Here is a 21725-nt window from a genome sequence, read left to right as displayed (position 1 = left end):
CTTCCGTCTGCCGTATTGGAAGGCAGATTTTAAAAGATACTCTGCCAATGTTGGCTTTGCCCTTGTGGCTCTGAAGGAACTGAATCAGGTAAATCAATACAATGAATTTCTTGTACATCCTGAGTTTGTACAAATCTCGTATCAGTTATTTAGTTTTATCAGAGTAAATATATAGGGACACGGTGGCTCAAGTAGTTAAGACACTGACTCTGTTGACTGCAAGAGTGGCAAGTCGGCAGTTTGAGCTTCCATCTCTAGTCCCAGCTTCTGCCAACCTAGCAGTTCGAAAGCATGCAAATGCAAATAAATAGGTATCACTTTGGTGGGAAGATAAACAGCGTTCTGTGCAATCATGCTGGCCACATGATCACAGAGTAGTCTCTGACAACGCTGGCTCTTCAGCTTAGTAATGGAGATAAGCACCACCCCCTACAGTCAGATATGATAACCTCGTCAACAGGTAATACCTTTACCTTTATTAAATATCTCTTAAAAGAAAAGGTAAACGTTTCCCTTGACATGAATGTCTAATCATAACTGACTGTAGGGGGAGGCGCTCATCTCTGTTAGTAAACCGAAAAGCCATTACTGTCTGAGGATGACTTTGGTGGTCATGTGGCCAACATGCCTCTATGGGGTGCTGTTACCTTCCCACTGAAATGGTACCTATTTATCTACTTGCATTTTTATATGGTTTCGAACTGTTAGGTTGGCAGAAGCTGGGACTAGTGATGGGAGCTCACACCATCACGCAGCACTAAGGCCTAGAACTGCTAATCTTTTGACCTTACGATAATCAGAATTGGTATCTTAACCACTAAGCCATCAAGTCTTAACCACTAAGCCATTTTATGCCCAAGCTAATGAATTGCTTTACAAAAAGGCCTGCTCTGGGCCCAAAATGGTGGAAATCATTGAAAATGCAGCAAAATAGCCTGCACCATGCCCACAGAGACATTTTGGATTTATTTTGGTTTTTCTGCTTAAATCACCAAGCCTCTTTTCTTTTTTTAAATCCCATTTTCCTTATGTGTTTCTTGAAGGTAAATCAAATCATATTTAAATTTTCCCAAATGGTGAAAAATCTTTCTTCGCGAGCTGAATTCATTCCTCTTAAATTCCAAGAGACATATTTTAACTCATCCACCAAAGTTTACATTTTCACAGTCTCTTTCCTGATCATCTAATTTAGGTGATGGTATTTTTTCTTTTCATGATTGCTTGTCACTACTATCTGCCTCTTTATCTTCTTCTCCTAAAACAGATTCTGCACTGTGATCAGAAGTTGCCCTTCTTGATTTGCTTCATTCTTTCTTCTTCCATTTAAATTAGCTTCCATAGCCATTACATTTTTTTTTAAAAAATGTATTTTTCCCTTTTGAAGCATGATGACAACAAATCTTTGTTTAAAACAAAAGGTCACATCTTTCAACTTTTCCCATCTGAACTGAATTCAATATCTTTTCAGCTATAATTTTTCTCTCCTCTTCAGAATTTTGGCTGGCATATCTTTCATAATGTGTTTGGGTTTCCCACCCATCTGCATTTTGTTCAAATGTCCTCTTGTAATATCTTCTCCTTCACCTTTTATTTGACAGAATATACCATTCCATCTCTGGATACTTTCCTTTGTCTTGCCACCAAAAAGTCTATTCTGTAGACTTTGTCTACTTCCCACTGCACTTATTCTCTCTGTCTTCCCAACTTTTCAGCCAGGGCATCGACTATCATATTTTCATTTTCTTTCTCTTCAATTCCTATAGATCTCAATGCTTTCTCTCTTTCTTCAAGTGCCAGCGATGACACTGCATCCAGATTGCTCTCGCTCACACTCTTTCTGTTAGTAGTAATTGTTTCAGTAATTCTTCCAGCTTAGTTGGTCTTTCTTCCACAGATGTCAGTTTTGTAATAATTTGTTTCATTTCAGTGGAAATCTGGGTTAAAGATTGTTTAATTTATTTTAATTCCACCTTAAAATTTCCTTCAGCTCTTCTTTCAGATCCTTTGTAAATGCTTTTCTTAAATCCATAGTCATCTGGGCCATCTCTTGTCTTAGCTGATCTTATGTATTTCTGCCCACATTTCTTGATTTGCTTCTTTTATTTTATTTGGTTAACAACATATGCTTTTCTTGGCACTTGAGCAGATGCAGTGGCTTCACTAAGCTTGGTGTCACCTGGTGTCATGGTGTCAACCTCTCCTACTGACCTCCTCCCATACCAAACCATTTGTTATTGTTGTTGTGTGCTGTCAAGTCGTTTCCAGCTTATGGCGACCCTATCATGGTTTTTTTTTTTTTGGCAAGTTCTTTCAGAGGAGGCTTGCCATTGTCATCCCCTGAGGTTCCAATAGTGTGACATGCCCAAGGTCACCCAGTGGGTTTAAATGTCCAAGCCAGGATTTGAACCTTGGTCTCCAGAGTCATAGATCAACGCTCAAACCACTACACCACGCTTGCTTTCCACCACTCTGAGCCGCATCCACCCATACAGAATCCTGAATGTTTTTGTATTAATGTTACTCATATATCATATTTCCTGTATATCACTGTATATAATGGGAACAGTAGTGACATAAACAACTACCAAAATAAAAATTACATCTTTAAATTGTAATGTCATATGCACAGCCTAGATGTATTCATGTTTACATGGTTCCATGTGGTTGAAGTGAAAATTTGGAAAAGACAGCAAGACTGCATGAGAAGAGGAGGGTGTCTCTCTGCTCTCTAAGCCACCTAAACACACACACAACAAACACCTCACCACATTCTAGCCAGTCTCGGGGGCAGGGGGAGACCTCCTTGCTCTGCCTGGAAGGGAGGTGGGTGTCTCTCCCCATGCCAGCTGCACGCACGCGCGCACACACACTCACACACACCTATCTTCCAGCTAGATTCGGAAGAAGAGACCTACTTGCTATCTGCTCTGACTGGGAAGGAGGAGGGTATCTCTCCATCTCTCACAACCCTCCCCCAAACATACTTTTGCCTTCCAGCCAGGCTCAGGGAATAGAAAGAACCCTCCTTCTATGGTGCCCTGACTGGGAGGGAGGAGGGTGTCTTTTCACACACCCACCCAGCCACATCTTTATCAATGACTTGGATGACAGAATTTGGTGCATACTTATCAAATTTGCAGATAACAGCAAATTACGAGGAGTAGCTAATATCCCAGAGGACAGGGTCAACATTCAAAATGACCTGAATAGACAAGAAAGCTGGGCCAAAGCTAACAAAATGAAATTCAACACGGAGAAATGTAAGGTACTGCACTTAAAGGGGAAAAAAGAAATGAACAGATATAGGATGGGGGGGGGGGGCACCTGGTTGAACGAGACTACGCATGAAAGGGATCTAGGAGTCCAAGTAGACCACAAGTTGAACATGAGTCAAGAGTGCAATGCGGCAGTCAAAAAGGCCAATGCAATTTTAGCCTGCATCAATAAAAGTATAGTGTCTAGATCAAGATAAGTAATAGTGCCATTGTATTCTGCTTTGGTCAGGCCCCACCTGGAATACTGTGTCCAGTTCTGGGCACCGCAATTCAAAAAGAACATTGAGAAACTGGAGCATGTCCAAAGGACGGTTACTAAAATGGTGAAGGGTCTGGAAACCATGCCCTATGAGGAATGTCTTAGGGAGCTGGGGATGAGAAGGTTAAGAGGTGATATAATAACCTGTTTAAATATTTGAAGGGATGTCATATTGAGGAGGGAGCAAACTTGTTTTCTACTGCTCCAGAGAACAGGACCCGGAACAATGGAAGCCAGCTACAGGAAAAGACATTCCACCTCAACATTAGGAGGAACTTCCTGACACTAAGGGCTGTTCAACAGTGGAATACACTTCCTCAGAGTGTAGTGGCGTCTCCTTCCTTGGAGGTCTTTAAGCAAAGGCTGGATGGCCATCTGTCAGGTATGCTTTGATTGGGAATTCCTGCATGGCAGGGGTTGGACTGGATGGCCCTTGTGGTCTCTTCCAACTCTATGATTCTATGATTCCCCATCCACATCCACACACAGTCCTACCTTCCAGCCATGCTCAGGGAATGGAGAGATGCTCTCCTGCTTGATGTGAGAAAAGAGGGTGTTTCTCTGCCTCCTGAGCCCCATCCCATGCGACCTCCCCCCTCCAAGTCTTCCACCCAGATTCTGCAGGCAGAGATACACTTTCCTTGCTTGCAGTAATCAGCAGCCAGTGGTAAGAACTTTTCTTCCCCTGCTGAGCACTTCTGGGGAATCATGGTGTCACCCACTTGGGGCGTCACCTGGTGTGGTCCACATCTCCCACACACACACCCTAGTTATGCCACTTAGCAGATGTAGGTTGTCCTGTTTCGGATCTGTTATAATATGCCATCTTTTATCAACTGCATAAACAGTTTGAAATCTGTCGGATCAAAAAAATGTTTTTTTTCTGTGTGCTTTTCACTTTGGCTGCTAGATGCCACTGATTCAATCAGAAAAAAAATCTCTTCCTTTAATTTCCCTCTCTCTCTCTACCATGCAATAGTGATGTTTAGACTACAGGAATGGTAAATAAAATCTCACGATTCGAAAAGTTAACTTTTATCCTTTAAATCTTAGAGTTTGTTTCCTTCTCCCTTCTCAGCACTCTCCAATTTACTGTTAGCTGATTTTTAACAACTGTTTTAAAGTCTAATTGGAAAGTATTTCATTCTGTGTAACTTATGTTAACAGATGTTTTAGTCATGTTCCAAAGGTAGTGGTTTCAATGTTGGAAGCTATTTAATTCCATGTGCTGGCAAGTTCCTTAATAAATCACAAAGCTGGTGGTTTTATTTAAAGACAGAGAGTTGAATGTGTGATGTTTAAGCCCTTTTAGTGGTTAGAAAGCAGGAGGATGAGATGCTTCGTCCCAGTCTCCTTTGTTCCACTCATGGTAAGGCAACAATGACTAGTGTTGTCTTAGTTGCTGGGAACAGGTATCAGATGTTTGAGAGATGATCTTCTGAGCTTCCAAGGGAAGCAGGTTCAGCCAGTTCATAGATTTAAAATCTGCCAGCGCCACGTTCTGTGTAGAATCCCTTGGTGGAACTTTCAAAAGACCCTGAAACACACTGCCATTTCAACCTGGAAATGCTGATTTATTTTTTTTAAACAAATTCTGAGGAAACTAAGGTACTTTGGGGTTTTCAAAAAGACTTTACAAGCCAGATTTACTCACCACTGGTAAAAATTAACCACACTTTTTAAACTACAGCTCGTGGAAACAAGCCAACTTCAAACAACCGTGATAAAGCTGTCTTGTCTAACAACAGTTTAGGGTTCAGATGACATCCTGAACTTTGCTTAGTGTAAAACAGAAGCTCCCTATTTACTCATGGAAACTCTAGAAAAGTAAAAAAATGGGGGATTATACAAGCTGAGAGTGAGTTGGGTTGGGGAGCCTTGGCTTGTTCTTGCAATGCTAAATTATTACAGTGGTCCCTCTACATTTGCTGGGGTTAGGAATGAAGGACCCCCAAGAATGTAGACCTCCAACTTCAAAATATATTTTTTACCTGAGAGAACACCTCTCTAGGAATCTCCAAGTCATCCAGTGCAACTTTATGATCAACCTGTGCCAGAAATTGATCATAGAATCATGCTGGAGGACTTACAAATGCCCAGATAAGAGTTTTCTCTAGGGACATTTAGGTTTTCCAGCATAACTCTATGGTCAACCTCTGGCAGAGCTGAGCTGGAGGACAGTGATTCCTAGACAGAACATATTAATCAAAACTGCAAATAATCAAAGCCATAAATGTGAAGGGCCAACTGTATTTAGTGTTATGTCTGAACCAATTACCTTCATTTGCAAAGCAACACTGCTTTTGATTTTATGGGCAGAATATAAATCAACCCATTTGTTTTGTTGGAAGTGTAGGGACTTATGTTCATTAAGTAGAAGCAGTACAACTAAATAAACTGATTCATAACAATATAATTCAGTACCTGATTATATTAACACAAAAGAAAGAGCTGGGAAGTTTTTGCTCACCACTTTTTTCAAAGCCCTGATAAAGAATGAATCCTCTATAGTACACCATGCACTTAATCCACTTATCATTAATCCACCTTATCATGGTCACCGTATGCCACAATGAGACAGCAGATGTAGTTAGAGCTTTATTCTTCACTAGATATTATGGAAGCCCCCTAACCTTAATTTAATCACTAGCCAACTGACTTTGAGGATTATTTCTTCTGAGCACCAAATATATTTATAATTTAAAAAGATTGAAGATGAGCATTTAACCAGCCCTTCCCAGAAGCAATAATTTATTAATTTGATCATTTTAGCCTACCAAATTCAGTAATTGAATATGTTTCTGGTATTCATAGCTTTAAATTTTTTCTTCTGCTGAAATCAAATTAATCATTAGTCCACGTCCTTTAATTTAAAATTGTCTGTATTGGTAGTGGTGACAATCCCTACTGACAATACTGTCAATAGTGATAGGTCACTGTCAAAAGTGACAACAGTGACAATCATGTTACTTAAATAAAGTTTACCATAAAAAATGAACTGGCAAAACCTGGCATTACCAAAATTTAACAAAATAACCAAATGGCACAACTTTACCTGTACAGTAGGAACATCCGTAAATGCCTTTATGAAATCATCCTCATCAACGGCTCCAGCACCTCCTTCCTTTGCGGTACCTGTCAATGGTAACAATGACATTTTAACTGAAATTTTAAATCAGAGTCCAGCTAAAGAAAAAGATAGAAATGAATTAAGTTAAAATCTGAAATGCAACTTAGTTAAAGCTGTGTAAAAGTCCTACATGATATTGTTAAGCATTTACAAGAACATTAATAACTGAGACCCGAGAAAGTCAATCTTTTCTACCCAGACAATAATTTCTGTCCATATAAAACTAAACCCTGCCACCCATAATTATGTAATTTAAACAAACTTACATATTCTACTTTTGCTGCTCACAGAAACAGGTGAAAGAAAAAAAATGTACAAAGGAAAGTATTTCTTTCCAGAAAGCATAAACACTAGGATCACTGGAAACACAAAAGTGGACAAAGAAAAGCAGGGAAGAAGCATCTTGTAAAACTGAGAACTTTTGCGGCACAATGTGGTGCAATTTTTCTACAATTCATACAAGACTAAAAACAAAATAAACACCAGTGAGTAGAATGAAAAATGAGGGCTATGAAAGCAAATACATTTTTCAAGGTCAAAGAACTAGCAACCTGTTCCAGAAGCAGAAGGTACAAAAGGTGGTGATTACTTGTGTGGGTGTTAGGTTTTGAGAATTTACAAGATTTAGGCTTACTCCAAATCTGCTTTCCATGTTCTGTATTTAGCATTACATATGGATAGGTTTACCCAGCACAAAAAACAGCAGGTTACTGAATCAAAGCGTGTTATCATTGAATGATTACATCATATTGTCAACTACACCAAAACTGCTGGGATTTCTGACCCAAGCCCTATACAGCTTAGGAGCAAACTATCTGATTGTTTCTTCCAATATGAACCTGGCAGAGTGCGAAGATCTTTAGGGGAAGGTTTTTTCTCAGTCCCACTACCATCACAGATTTGATTGGTGACGTACAAGAAAACGCATTCTTAGTGGCTGTTCTTGCCCTGTGAAACTTCTTTCTACAAGAGGTTAGGCTGGCTCCCTCCCTACTTTCCTTTCGTGGGCAAGGGAAATGTGCTTTTGTTTAAACAAGTTTTTAATGTGTAAGTATGCTGAGAACTAAAATCTAAATTGTCCAGGTCATTGTATGCCCAAATTACCATGTACGGATGGACAGTAAAAGACACAAACAGAAAGAAAATCAACTCATTCAAAATTGTGGTGCTGGAGAAGAGTACTTAGGATACCGTGGCCAGCCGAGAAGACAAACAAATGGATTCATGAACATATCAGACCAGAGCTCTCCTTGGAAGCTAAGATGAGCAACTTGAGACTATCATACTTTGGCCACCTAATGAGAAGGCATGGATCACTACAAAAAACAATACTGCTAGGAAAGGTAGAGAGCAGAAGAAAGAGAAGACCACAAACCAGATGGATAGACTCGATCAGTGGGGTTATGGGCAAGGGTTTGCAGGATGTGGGCAAGACAGTGGAAGATAGGGATTCTTGGAGATGTCTCATCCACAAGGTCGCCATGAGTTGGAACTGATTTGAGGGCAACTAACAACAACAAATGGGGGCTTTTTATTGGGGATATTTTATTTAGCTTTTAAACTTTTTGATTGTTTTAAAGGTGATTTTAATGTGTTTATGAGGTGATTTAAATTGTTTTTAAATTTGATTGTATTTTTTTTTTAATTTGCTGTTTCTGGAAGCTGTCTTGGTTCCCATACTGGGAGAAAGGCCGCATATAAATGAAATTAAATAATAGAATATAAATACTGGTAACATGAAGTGTTCTGACACATGGTGCCCAGTCATTCCTGTTTGTTTCTACTAGCAAGAGGAGGCAGCAAAATAACCAGAAATTAACTAGGATGACAAAAGTTTGTGTAACTTCTACATCTGATATCTAGACTTACCTTTCCTCCAAGAAGCCAGAGTCTAAAGCAAAAGTATAAGCACTGGATTTATAACCCACTGTTCTGCCAAAAGAAGTTGGCTTACCTATAGAGATTTGTTTGACAAGTGATCAGTCAGGCTTCAGGTTTAGACATATTGATAAACTTTTCTGGCTTGCTATGTTTTGAGTTATTTTAACTCCTGCTTGCAAGAGAAGCTAAGCTAGAGTGACTATTCATAAACATGCCACTTGTTATCAATATGATGGAATTCTCAGAAATCCCAGTACAGCATTTTGGACAAACACAAAATGTAGCTAAGTCTTTCACAATTCTAATTTTACTGACCTATTTGATCTATAAGGAAGAAATTTATAAACTTCAAAAATGTAAATATGTTAGCATAAACTTTAGTGATTTAAGGTAATGGTTTTTAACTGGGGTCAGTTTTTGTGTTTGTTTTTGGTAAGACTCCTATTAGGGTTCACCCAATAATAGTGGCCATATTTACCTGAAATCTAAGTTTGTTTTAAAAAATCTATCTTCCCTGAAGGATGTACTCACAGGAGAGCCTTTGGTATGTTCATGTGACACAGTTTATGTTAGGTAATGGTGGGGCCTGACTCACATGAATAAAGTGTGAACCTTAGAAAATGTCCCTTACACACTTTTACACAGGGAGCATTCATGCATCAGTTATTTGCAAAATGTCTTGAAGTCATAATGTTTGAAACAAAACAATTACCAGCTTGTTCTTATAAAATACGTTATATTTATGAAATAACCCATTTCTTTGGCAGGAGTGAATAATTAGCACTGGGTTTATTTAAAATTGTTGAGAAATACAACAAAGTAATATGTAATAACATATTTAAAAACACTGAAGACTTAATATAAAGATTAATAACAACATATATTAGTCTCAAAAGTAATTCATTGCACACAATGAAAAGTCATTTAATAAACATATTTTTAGGCAGTTCATTCACAAATTAAACATGCTTATGACATGATGAATAGTACTTTCCATGCTCCAGATTTCTGTAAATAAATATCGCAAGATTATTTTAATAATTAATGGGTATATGCTGGATGCAATATTTCCTTAAGAAATATTTAAATCTGACAAACCAAAAAGTACCAGCTTCACATTACTTCCTCCTCTAGTTCAGATCAAGGTCTTAAAAACAGATTATGTAAATTCCTAATGACTTCTTTAAAGGCATATGTTATATGATTAAAGTAGTTATAGTTTGAGAAACGGCAACTCACACAAAATAATGTAATTCTGTTTTTTACATCCCTCCCACTATTTTATGTGATATTCATCCTATTACAGTCTGCAACTGTAGTTCCTCAACACAAGGATTTGGTTTATGTTTCTCTCCAAAATGCTAAACATCCAAAAAGCAACAATTCCCATAGTGCCATATATAATTTTCAGACGGATATTAATCTTGATTTCCCAATATTGTCTTTTAATGCAGATTTATACTGCAAGCTGTTCTGAAAGCATCTCAGATATTTTGAGATGCAAGTAGTTAAGTTGCAAAAGGTAAGATGTGGCTAAACTGGATGCATGGCCAATTCAATTGCTTTTACCAAGGCTTTATAGAATTTTTAAATGTAGGTTAGAATGAATGACTTTAGATTCAGCTTTTTTGGCATCTCTGTTTGGCTCGACTGCCCTAGGCTTTGACCTGAAGGTTAATGATGCCTCAAACAGATTCTGGCACCAGAACCAGTACAATCTCTTGATAGTTACAGTTTGATCTAAGAGAGATCATGACTTGAAGGTGTATGTGTAGGAATTCACTGGCTAAGAAGGTGTGAGGGAGAAAGCAAGTAAAGAAAAGTGTGCAGCTAAGCATATGTATATGTGTGCATATCATGGACCCCACCAGAGGCCATGACCCATTGATCCTGCTCTCCCTCCTCACCCCTCAGACAGAGACAGCTTCTCAGGTGCCTTCTTCACTTTTCTCTTTTCCTCCAGCATAGAAAATGTTTGGGAAGCTGGGTCAGGGTGTGAGTGTGTGTTAAAGCTTCCAGGTCTTGCCCTACCTTTGTGCACCTCCTGCCATCCCATTTCCTCCTTCGGGAATCTCACCTCACAGTTTGAAAACCACAGTTAAGTAAGATGTTAAAAATCATACAGGAGAAAAAAAATTACCACCATGTTAGTCACAATGTATATTTCCCCCTCTTGTATGATTTGTTCCTCCTCCTGTATGATTTGTAACATCTTTGAAGAAGTCAATGGAGCTTTGAAAGCTTACAACATGTATTTTATGTACCGTATTTTCTGGAGTATAAGACGACTGGGCGTATAAGACGACCCCCAACTTTTCCTGTAAAAATATAGAGTTTGGGATATACTTGCCGTATAAGACCCCCTCCTTAAAATCCAAGGAGGGAGAAGGCCGGCGGCCTTCGCGCCAGGCTGCAGCGTTCCTTCCCGGGCTCCGCGGGGCCTAGGAGGAGGGCAAGGCCGCAGCCCTCGTACCAGGCCGCGGCGCTCCTTCCCGGGCTCCGCGGGGCCTGGGAGGAGGAGAAGGCCGGCGGCCCTCGCGCCAGGCCACGGCGCTCCTTCCTGGGCTCCGCGGGGCCTGGGAGGAGGGCAAGGCCGGTGGCCCTCGCGCCGGCAGCGGGGCCTTCCCGGCATATTAGACGACCCCCCAACTTTCAAAAAGATTTTAGGGGTTAAAAAGTAGTCTAATACGCCGAAAAATACAGTATTTTGATATCACTGTTTTGTGGATTTTGATGTTACTGTACTTTGTCACATGGCCAGCACAGTAACCACTGCATTTGTATTCTACTTATCAGTTATTCATTGGTGCACTATTGCAAGTGCAACACTTTTTGGTGTTTATGAAAGGACCATCAGCTTTTAGTACCTCAAGCCTGTGTTGGAAACAATAACTATATCATCACAGACGTTGAAACTAACATGTATAGCTTATAAATATTTATGGGAAAACTCTAAAGTTGATATTAAGTTCATACTGAGTTGTATAAAGAGGTGAACTGTCCACCGCAAATCACCAAATGGAAGATGTCCCTAGTTTCAATATACAAAATCTCTTAAGGTGTATAACTATATTTGTTTCAGCAAAAGTAGATGTATAGGGACATTACACATCACTATGCCTTTCAAGAAAAGACTGTTTACTTCAAATTTTTGGATATTGGCTCAACTTATATTAATGCATACAACCAGCCCACATTCATATCCTATGTATTTTCCCCTTGTCAAAATGAAATGCTCCACTTCCTTGATTATGCTGCTATGATCTCTAAGTAATTTTATTAATAATGTTAGTATTTTATTGACTATAATTTGTATTTGTATCTGTATTCATTTTATTGGATGTAATCCCACCTCGATCCGCAGGGAGAGGCGGGAAATTTTATTTATTTATTTATTTATTTTTTCCTTTGTTCTCTTTCTTTTTCTCTTTTTCTGTATTATATATTAACTGTCCAATAAAATTTAAAAACATCGTATAGAATCCACAGAACTATGTTACATGTGTCCAATAGCTAGCACAGGATAATGGATTGGGCTTTTAAAAAATATTGTTTCTGAATACATATATCTTGGCTACTACAGGTGAAAAATAAATTTAGTTGCACACGTCTTTGGAAATATGATTTCTCATTGCCACCATGTAAATACTACTACAATGTATACCGAACAGAAATGTAAAATATATTTGCTCCTTTTTATATTAAAGGATCTTCAGGGACATGGCACATGGGACTCAGCATCTAAGGCAGGAGTCTGAAAGCCCCTTTTTCTGAAACCATTATTTCTGAGTCCATCAGTATTTTGAGGACTACATTATACATCCTCATAAAGATATTTGAAAAAATGTGAACCTGAGGGTTTGAGACTTATTTTTCCTCTAATATTTAAATTTTCCTCTGACAGCGTTTTTTAAATATATGTTAGTGTAAGTAAGAATCCTGTATCCTTGTAAACTCATCATCTGACCACATTCATTATTTGACTTATTATTTGTTTAGTTGACTTCCATATGAGCTTATTCATAGGGATCTCTCAAATCATACAACTAAGTAGTTGTCAATGGAGCTGTTCAATAAATTTTGTCTCCATAGATAAAACCAAATACATGGATCTTACTGTCTTTTAAGTAGAAAATTTTGTTGTACTGAATTTCCAAAGTTAAAAGAAATGTTTTGAATATAATTTCGCCATATACACTGAATGATTTATCAGTATTTTAAAACTTCCTATCATCTAAAAACTCCTCGTAAAAATCTCACTTTTCCTCACTGAAACACATAATGGAATACACAGATTTGCCTAATGACATAAGGCTCCAGGGCGTTAATAAGCATTCTAATCAGAATATATTTTGCATAAGCATTCAGGTTCAGTATGCATTCTGGATATTATAACTGAACTGAAGTAACACAAGAAAGAATGCAGAACACAGACACTTTCTATTACCAGCAGAGCTTGCTCATATCATAGAAACACTGGTCATCTAACAGTGTTCTGTGGTTTATTTGTTTTGGTTAAACAATTCGAGCTGTACCTACCCAAGTTCTATCAAAATGACTAGCAATGTTTAAAGTTATTGTTTTCCTTGCCAAAAATATGCACCACATCAGGAAAAAAATGTGTTTACTACTATGTACAAAATGTGGTTCTAATGTTTATACATTACAAGTATGATAATCAGGAAAACATTACATTAATTGACAACACATATGCAGTCAGCCCTCTGTTTTCGCAGGGGATCTGTTCTGGACCCCTGCAGCGAAAACAGAAACTCGCAGATATTCAAGTCTCATAGGCTTGAATGGGGGAGCATACCCGCTAGTGGTCTTGGGCACATCCCTCCATTTTAACCCCCTCCGTTTGCTCCTCGCAAGTAAGTGACAGTCGCGGATCTGAAGTCTGCAAAAACGGAGGGGCAATTGTACTATTTGCAAAACTAGCGTGTAACTCCATTATAAAGAACTGTAAAGAGTAAATAACTACTGGAATAAAGCCTTAGATATAAGAATTTATATAAAAAAGAATGCATATCTCAAAAGTATGGCAAGCTGTAATGTACAGCTAAATTTAGGAATATTTCACAATCTCATATCCAAGATACACCTGTTGCAACTCTATATAGGAAGAGTCTTCGTCAGTTATGCATGCTTGTAGAACATTGAAAGTCAACAAGACAAATTTTTTTACAACTGTTATATCTTACTTTGCACTCATTCCCTAGATGCTCTTAAATATATATTGTTAAAGTGTTTTACAGATTCACACAGAAGATATCACAAAAGCCCAATATCACAAAAGTAATGCAACAACTTTTAAAAATAATCACACTTAACTAATGGAAAACGTAATTAATATTGCCTAAATTTTCCAGTAAGCCGAATGCACCCCAAATATACGTACACTATATACTTAGTGTATCCCAGATACCTCACCTCTTAACTACATTTTGTAATTAAAACATTTCTTGTACCAATTAAATAGTTAATCTCAGTGACACAAACACTTCTATTTCCAGCAATTTCAAACAAACAAACAAACAAACAAACAAACAAACAAAAACCCACATCCTCTATGATCCAGGAACAATTAAATCCATTACAGTAAATATGCATTTTAGAAGACTTGTTTATAAAAGAAATCTGTCACATTTTTACACTGAAAAGAATACAACTGTTACATGGCATAGTCTTCATTTTTTACATCAAATTGTTGGATCTTGGGGAATTGGTTTACTTATTTTAAAGTTATTCCGTGACAATATAAAAGTTTCAATATCAAGTAATAGATTAAAATTTTAAAACCATCATATGTCACTAAATGAATACTGTATCATTTTTTAAAAATTTGCAAAAATGGAGGGTCTAGCAATAAATACAATGCATCTTAAAAAATAAAATCTATTGTTTCACCAAATAGAGTTTGGGATTTTAACGGGATTATCATTATCTATTTCAAAATGCACATCGATTTCTGTAAGATCATGGTTTGTCAAGGTTCTTCCCACTTTCTAGAACTGCAAAAAATACTGCAGTTATGAATTAAACATTATTCTTCAAATGCCTTCCAACATGATTTTGACTGAGCCAGTACCAGAAAAAACAAAACCAACAAAAAAACAGCACATTCAAATCTGAACATTGCAATCTTACCTCCAACCTTAGGCCCACCAGCAGAACCTGGTTTTCTTGAAGAATTTGGTGGATTTCCAGGTTTTTTAGGTGCAGGAACCTTGAAAACAGAGGCAGCTGAAGATGGCCTATTTCCATCCACTGATTCTTCATCATCAAAGCTTTTATCTGTAAGGGATGTTTTAGAGAAAAGCTTGAGTTATAACCTTGTTCTTCTCTTCTTTTTAGGAAAGAAGTGCCCTGCAGCAGCATTCACCAGAAGTCACCAAAAAACAAATAATCAATAGTAATCACTATGTCCTTTGTCTTCAGGGCTGTAGACAGATAATAAAGAGTAAAAGAAATAAAATGAAACAATGTTATTTCATTTCATTATAATGGCTTTGCAAATGAATCTGGAGTGAAAATAATATTGTAAAGGCTTGTTGTTTTTGCAAACTACAACAAAAATCTGTTAGAAGGCAAAAAGACTCCCAAATGACTTCTACTTTCTTGCTCAAATTACACCTTTACTATCTTCAATTCATGCCAACATTTCAACAGAAAGAAAAAACCATTGCATTTCTACTACTCATTTCTCCTCCTTGCTACACATCCTCCCACAATGTGTCTACTAACACTCCCTGCCTCATTCGTTCCACCCTGATTTTAACACTTACAGTCACAGATCCGTTTGCAGATCAGTCGCCTCATTCCTCTGACAGATAGCTCCTTGCCCCTTGCACTGAGACGTTCTCTTACTTGCTCACATGGCCACACTGCAGGACTATCTCAATGCTAATCAAAATATTCCCTCTAAACCTGACAGAAAACACCATAGATCCACCAGAGAGATTTGTGCCGGCATCCTTCTCTCCCTTCCCTGCACTAGGTACGGAAAGAGCCAATCAGCTGCAAGGTGACATCATCTCCTGGTATCCACTGCCAGAGAAAAAGGTGAAAATTCTTCACACATACAAATTCATCACCATGCAGAAATATCTGCATCCACTATTCTATCATTTATCAAGAGAAAATAAGACTACAATATTCTTAAACACCTCATTTCTAAACAATTCAGGTATGATCTTTTGCCTGGAGAAGTTTCTCTCATTGCTAGGTTTGGGGTTTGTGTCTGCCTGCTTTCACTATTGCACGTTCGATTGATATTCTGCATTAGAAATGAAGCATAGCAGAGCTAGGTATGTCCAGTTGACCAGCTGAGAATGCTGAATTCCTCTAGGACCCTGAAAATGTCAAAGGAAAACCAACCTGTAGTTTTTCCTCACAAACAAGATGGGCGAGGCTGCCACACAGCTGTGGAACAGAGACACACACCCATTGAGAGCTTGCTTTCCCAGACACTTAAAAAAAATTATGATTTTCATTCTGTCACAGAGACCCCCTCATTTTTAAATGCATTTGTTGAACCCCTCAAATGCTTCGATTTTGGGGCGGGGGAATCCAAATAACCTCCTGGGAGGAGGCTGCATTTCTGTAATAAGCAAATTGAATTTTGGAACTGTGATCAACCACAAGCTCAGATCTGAAAAGGTTATATTGGAAACAGTGTTGAAAAAGTATGGTTTTAGAATACTGATTTAGGTCTATGATCAAATGTGTGACATCAAAACGTGTGCCCTGCATAGTTATATTTCTTAATTACTTTCATTTTTTTTAAAAAAATTAATGTTTATTCATCTGAAACTCTTAAAATATGTTTCCTTCTAGGCAGCCATTACAGTGGTATCTGGCTCTAAGCATTTTGTATGCAGTGATATGTTACTATCAGAAGGCACAGGGAAGACATGAAACACATTATTCCATGAGTTTCCATGGAAACTGTACTCTGCCCTTGCACATGAACTGGAAGACAACATTTCAGTTCTCACTACAAGAGACAGCTTTAACCCTTACAGCATTAGACTTTAATAGGATACAGGGCTGATTGTTTTAAGCACAGTGAAACCTTTACACTTAATAGTAAGAAAGCATCAAAAACTGAACTGCAGCACTTTCATTACCTTTTTTGTATAGCTAGGTTACCATTTCTCAAAATGCCACTATAAAAAGCACATCAGAAAAGGCTGCAGCTTTTATAGACAATTTGTGTGGGGGACTGAGGTTTCGTCTGTAAGATTTTGCTGAATGCAACAGGCATCCATCCTGTTTATCCAACAGGTAATAAGATAATTTCTGACCTGGATATAGATTCCTTCTGAAATTAGCTCATGCATATTCCCTGCTTTCATGACCAAACCCCTGGCTTGCAGAGGTCTGTGAACAAGCCCCGCCCAAAAGGGAATTCCCACTATCTCTGATTATCAAAGACCTTCTGATCTGGATTTCGATTTCTTTTTGAAAATTAATGGACAGGCTTGGATCCAATTTTACTCCCTCTGCGGAGATTACTCACAGTGAGTTCCATCCCATTGAGAGGATGCATTTGTTAGCAGAAAGGAGGAAGAAAAAACTTACTGATTCCACCCTCCCAATATCCCTTTTAGCTTCACAAAGTCTGCTCTAGGTTTTTGGATAGTCCTTCAAAATAATGGGGTGGTGGATACACTGGGAGAGGAATCAGGAAAATTGCCCCTTCCACCAGTGGGATCCTGGTTCAAAAGCCACATAGATGGAAGGTGTCCCTGCTGTTTGCAGAAGGCAAACTTTGCTCCCAACACACAGAATTATCTTTACAAATTTGTAATGAATAGTTGTAGTCTCTCTCTCTCTCTCTCTCTCTACAGTTACCCCTCCATTCTCGTGGACTTGAGATCCGCTGTCCTGAATATTCACAGAGGGGTGACCTCCATTATTTTCAATGGGGTGTGGCCCACAGTGTACACCCCATGTGCGCTCTCAAGCATGGGCCCCATTCAAGCCTATGGGGCTAGAATATTGACAAGTTACAGTTTTGTGGCTGGGTCCAGAATGGATCCACCAAGAAAACGAGGGGCTGACTGTATATGAAAACTGTTGGTTTATTTGCAGTTTTTTAAAAAAATGTTTGTAATCAGTTTTCATAAAGAAGTATTTTCTATGTGAAATTTTTATTTTCCGATTTCTGAGTACATTTCTATTTTTTAAAAAAATCCTGCATGCAAGATGTAAATGATATTAGCTTCCAAAATGTGCTTTCTAGAGCAAAGATACATGTATTTCTTTCAGTCCAAAACCCATTTCACATTAACAGTGTCAGTTATACCATTTGTCCAGAGCAAATGGAAAACAAAGCCACACAGAACACCCTGCAGGTATATGTCCTCTTTAAATATCTTGACCTTAACCACATATTTAAAAACCACAACGCTTAGAGTGATGAAATCATATTCTATGCCTGAAATCATAATCTATGCCTATGGTTTGCATAAAAGCTCTTCATTAAACACCAGCATTCATTTTGTTTGAGAAGTCCAAATCTCACAAAATGAAGACCTTTCCAGAACACCACAAAAAGAACATTATACAGTGATATCCACTGAGATTTGGTTCTAGGTTCCCCCATGGATGCACAAGTCCCATTATATACCATGACATAGAAAAATGTTGTCCCTTGTAGAAAATGGCAAAATCAGGGGTTTGCTTTCAGGAATTAAAAATATAACAATAATAATAATAATAATAATTTTTATTTATATTTCCTGCCTCTCTCTGCAGATTGAGGCAGGATTACATCAATAAAATAATACAATACAGAATAAAAATATAGTCAATGAAATGTTAACATTAGTACAATAAAATTGCTAGACCATTGTATAATCATTCAATAATTGTACAATCATAGTTCGAAGTAGAACATTTCATTTTAATAATCACCTATATAAGATCGGGTGGGTAAACCTGCCGGAAGAGCTCCGTCTGAAGTGCCTTCTTCAAGGCATAAAAGGTGGTAATAAGACAGATCTCCTCCAGTAGACTATTCCACAATTTAGGGGCCATAGCAGTGAACGCTCTATGGGATGTTCTCATTATCCTGGTCTTATGGTATTCTAGTAAATACTTGCCAGTTGTTCTGAGAGTGCCGGGCGGACTGTGTAGGGAGAGGCGCCCCCGCAAGTAACTCGGACCTGAGTGATGTAGGACTTTAAAGGTAAATAACCAACACCTTGTACTGCGCCCAGAAGCTGATTGGCAGCCAGTGAAGAGATTTTAGTACAGATGTTATATGGTCAGACCTAGGTGTACCGGTGACCAGCATGGCTGCCGCATTTGGAACCAATTGAAACTTCCGAACTTGGTACAAGTTCTGTAATGTAGAGCGCATTACAGAAATTTAAACTAGAGATTACCAGTGCGTGTACCATTGCTTCAAGGTCCTTTTGGTCCAGGCAGGGACGCAGTTGGTGTATCAACTAATGTTGGTACCAAGCACTACTGGCCGTTGCATCTATTTGAAATGACAACTGTAGGGACGAGTCCAGGAGTACCCCCAAACTGCGAACTTCGTCCTTTAGGGGAAGTGTGACCCCATTCAGGACTGGTTGACAAATCTCCATTCCCGGACTTAGAGTACTTATCGTGAGTACCTCCGTTTTCTCAGGATTCAACTTGAGTTTATTTTCCCTCATCCAGCCGATTACCGACCCAACATAGGCATCCAGAGAAGATGCCATCCTTACTCACTGTAACAGTTGGAGACATAAGGAAATAGATTTGGGTGTCATCTCCGTACTGATAACACCGCGACCCATGTCTCCAGATGATCTCTCCCAGCAGCTTCATGTAAATGTTAAACAGCACGGGGGACAGAATGGCGCCCTGAGGGACGCCAGATGTCAGCTCTCTTTTAGAAGAGCAGCTGTTTCCCAACTTCACCATCTGGAGCCACTGCAGCACAGTGCCTCCAATTCCTAACCCCCTAGGTGTTCCAGAAGGATACCATGGTCTATGGTATCGAAGGCCACTGAGATGTCCAAGAGCACCAACAGGGTCACACTCCCCTGTCAATGCCCAGATGGAGATCACTGACTAAGGCAACCATGGCAGTCTCTACTCCATATCCCACCTTGAAGCCAGTTTGAAATGGGTCATAATCGGTTTCATCCAAGACAGCCTGATGGTTGAATCCATAGATGTGGCGGGCCAACTGTATGCTGTGCTTAATCTACACTAGCTATGTGATACAGCAAGGGCTATGAGAGAAAAAGGAGTACAGAATACACCAAGTCACTTTTCAACAAGTTTGGCATTGTTACTGTGGATTAAAAAATACCATAATTACTTCAACAGCTAAAGTTACCATAATTCCCGAAGAAATAAGCAGTAACTTGTTGGAGGAAACCTTCCAGTCTTTGTAAAGGTACAACAACCTACTCAAGACATTGACCCTAGGATCCTCTGGGGTTTATAAAACATGCTAAAAATATGTTTTAAACCCCAGAGGTAATAGTTCATGAGTAGTTTTGAAGTTTTTAAAAACAATGGTTAAAGAGGCCCTGCAACCAATAAAAGTTGAACCACCTGGATGCTTTCAGAAGAGGCAACTGATACAGAAAAATAATGGACCTGGGAAATCTGGAGGATGTGACCCCAAGGCCATGTTTGACTCACCTTGACCTAGAAAAACTATGTCTAGTTAGTTACAAATAACATGTTGCTTTTATCTTATGCAACAACAATACCTGGTGATAACAATACCTGGTCCCCTCTCTTAAACAGGGCTAAGGGATATGAGTAGCCTGACAGTTCTGAGGATCACATACTCAGCTGGTAATGTGAAGAAAACTCGGAATCCATCTCAAACATTCTGTAAAAAGGAGAGTCCACACTTATAAGTCCGCCGAGCTTTCTTTTTCAAGACAAATTTCTGCTCAAATTGTGTGATCCATGTCTGCTATATAGTATGTCCTGCATACAGAGTTACAGCCTCACTGACCTTGTATAGCCTCAGTTGCAAGAAGAAGTAAAGTTTATACTTCTCATACTCTATTAGCCCAAGTAGTTGTAGATAAGTTGTCTTATCAAATATCATTGTCAATAATGAAATGATGATATCAACCATTATTTACAGATACTGGAAAAATTTCTCTAACACTGTATTAAATCAGATTGTGTTATATCCAAGATACATGACAATGTACATGACTGACACTCATGCAGACCAAAAATCATTGGGATTTCCCTTTACTTTTTACCTTATGTCAGTGGTTCCCAACCTTCCTAATGCCGCGACCCATTAATACACTTCCTTATGTTGTGATGACCCCCAACCATGAAATTATTTTCGTTGCTACTTCATAACTAATTAAATAGGTGTTTTCCAATGGTCTTAGGTGACCCCCATGAAAGGGTCCTTCGACCCCCAAAGGGGTCCCGACCCACAGGTTGGGAACCACTGCCAAATGTTGATTCATGTGGGCTCTTATCCTAAAGTCTGCTCAAAGGTTTCTAAACCTTCTAAAGCAGATAGTGGTCACATAGTTTAATACAAATAGGTACATGTAGAAAATAGCAACAAGACTGCTGCTGGGAACAAGAAGATTGTATTTCAGCCACACTGGAATATCTTTACTTGTTTCCAATTTATTGATAAACGCAATACAAAGTGCTGGTCTTTACAAGCAAAGAGGTGTGTGTGTGTGCCTTCAAGTCGCCTGCAAACTTATGACAACCCCATGAACTTCATGGCATTTTCTCAGAAGCCTTCAAATCACTTAAGATACACTGGATCACCTTCTTTCATAAGTCTATTTGATAACTAAGACCATTCTTTGAGGTTCCCTTCAGCACTTTGCTCTTTCTGAGGTGTGACAGGAAGCAACAGGCGAGAGAAATTTTTGGTGCCAACCCTTTACCTTACAATGTCCAAGGGATTTCTGCCTGAGCTCTATAATAATTCCATTTAGATGCCAAGCAAATATGTTTTCATAGTTTTTGTGGGTTTTTCGGGCTATGTGGCCATGTTCTAGCAGAGTTTCTTCCTGACGTTTCGCCAGCATCTGTGGCTGGCATCTTCAGAGAATAATTTGCCTGGAAGATGCCAGCCACAGATGCTGGCGAAACGTCAGGAAGAAACTCTGCTAGAACATGGCCACATAGCCCGAAAAACCCACCAAAAAATATGGATGCCGGC

At 38.8% G+C, this 21725-nt stretch overlaps 1 protein-coding gene across 33 annotated transcripts in view; it reads right to left on the bottom strand.

Annotated features, from left to right (window-relative positions):
• CLASP2 (cytoplasmic linker associated protein 2) overlaps positions 1–21725 on the bottom strand; it is a 163006-nt gene that overhangs the window by 85442 nt on the left and 55839 nt on the right. For 23 of the 33 annotated variants that reach the window (XM_089532686.1, XM_089532692.1, XM_089532689.1 and 20 more), the window contains 2 exons: positions 14696–14842; positions 6590–6669 (listed from right to left, as the gene is read on the bottom strand). In XM_089532686.1, coding sequence (XP_089388812.1) covers positions 6590–6669; positions 14696–14842 — 227 coding nt within the window. Of the gene's footprint in view, positions 1–6589; positions 6670–14695; positions 14843–15333; positions 15536–21725 lie in introns of those variants that run through there. The other 10 variants (XM_089532722.1, XM_089532713.1, XM_089532715.1 and 7 more) reach the window with 5 other exon arrangements.

This window comes from Sceloporus occidentalis, unplaced genomic scaffold (genome assembly GCF_023333645.1).
Source record: "Sceloporus occidentalis isolate IW3139 unplaced genomic scaffold, rSceOcc1.0.p SCAF_7, whole genome shotgun sequence".
Classification (NCBI taxonomy): Eukaryota; Metazoa; Chordata; class Lepidosauria; order Squamata; family Phrynosomatidae; genus Sceloporus; species Sceloporus occidentalis.
This window is presented reverse-complemented; position numbering and strand designations above follow the sequence as displayed.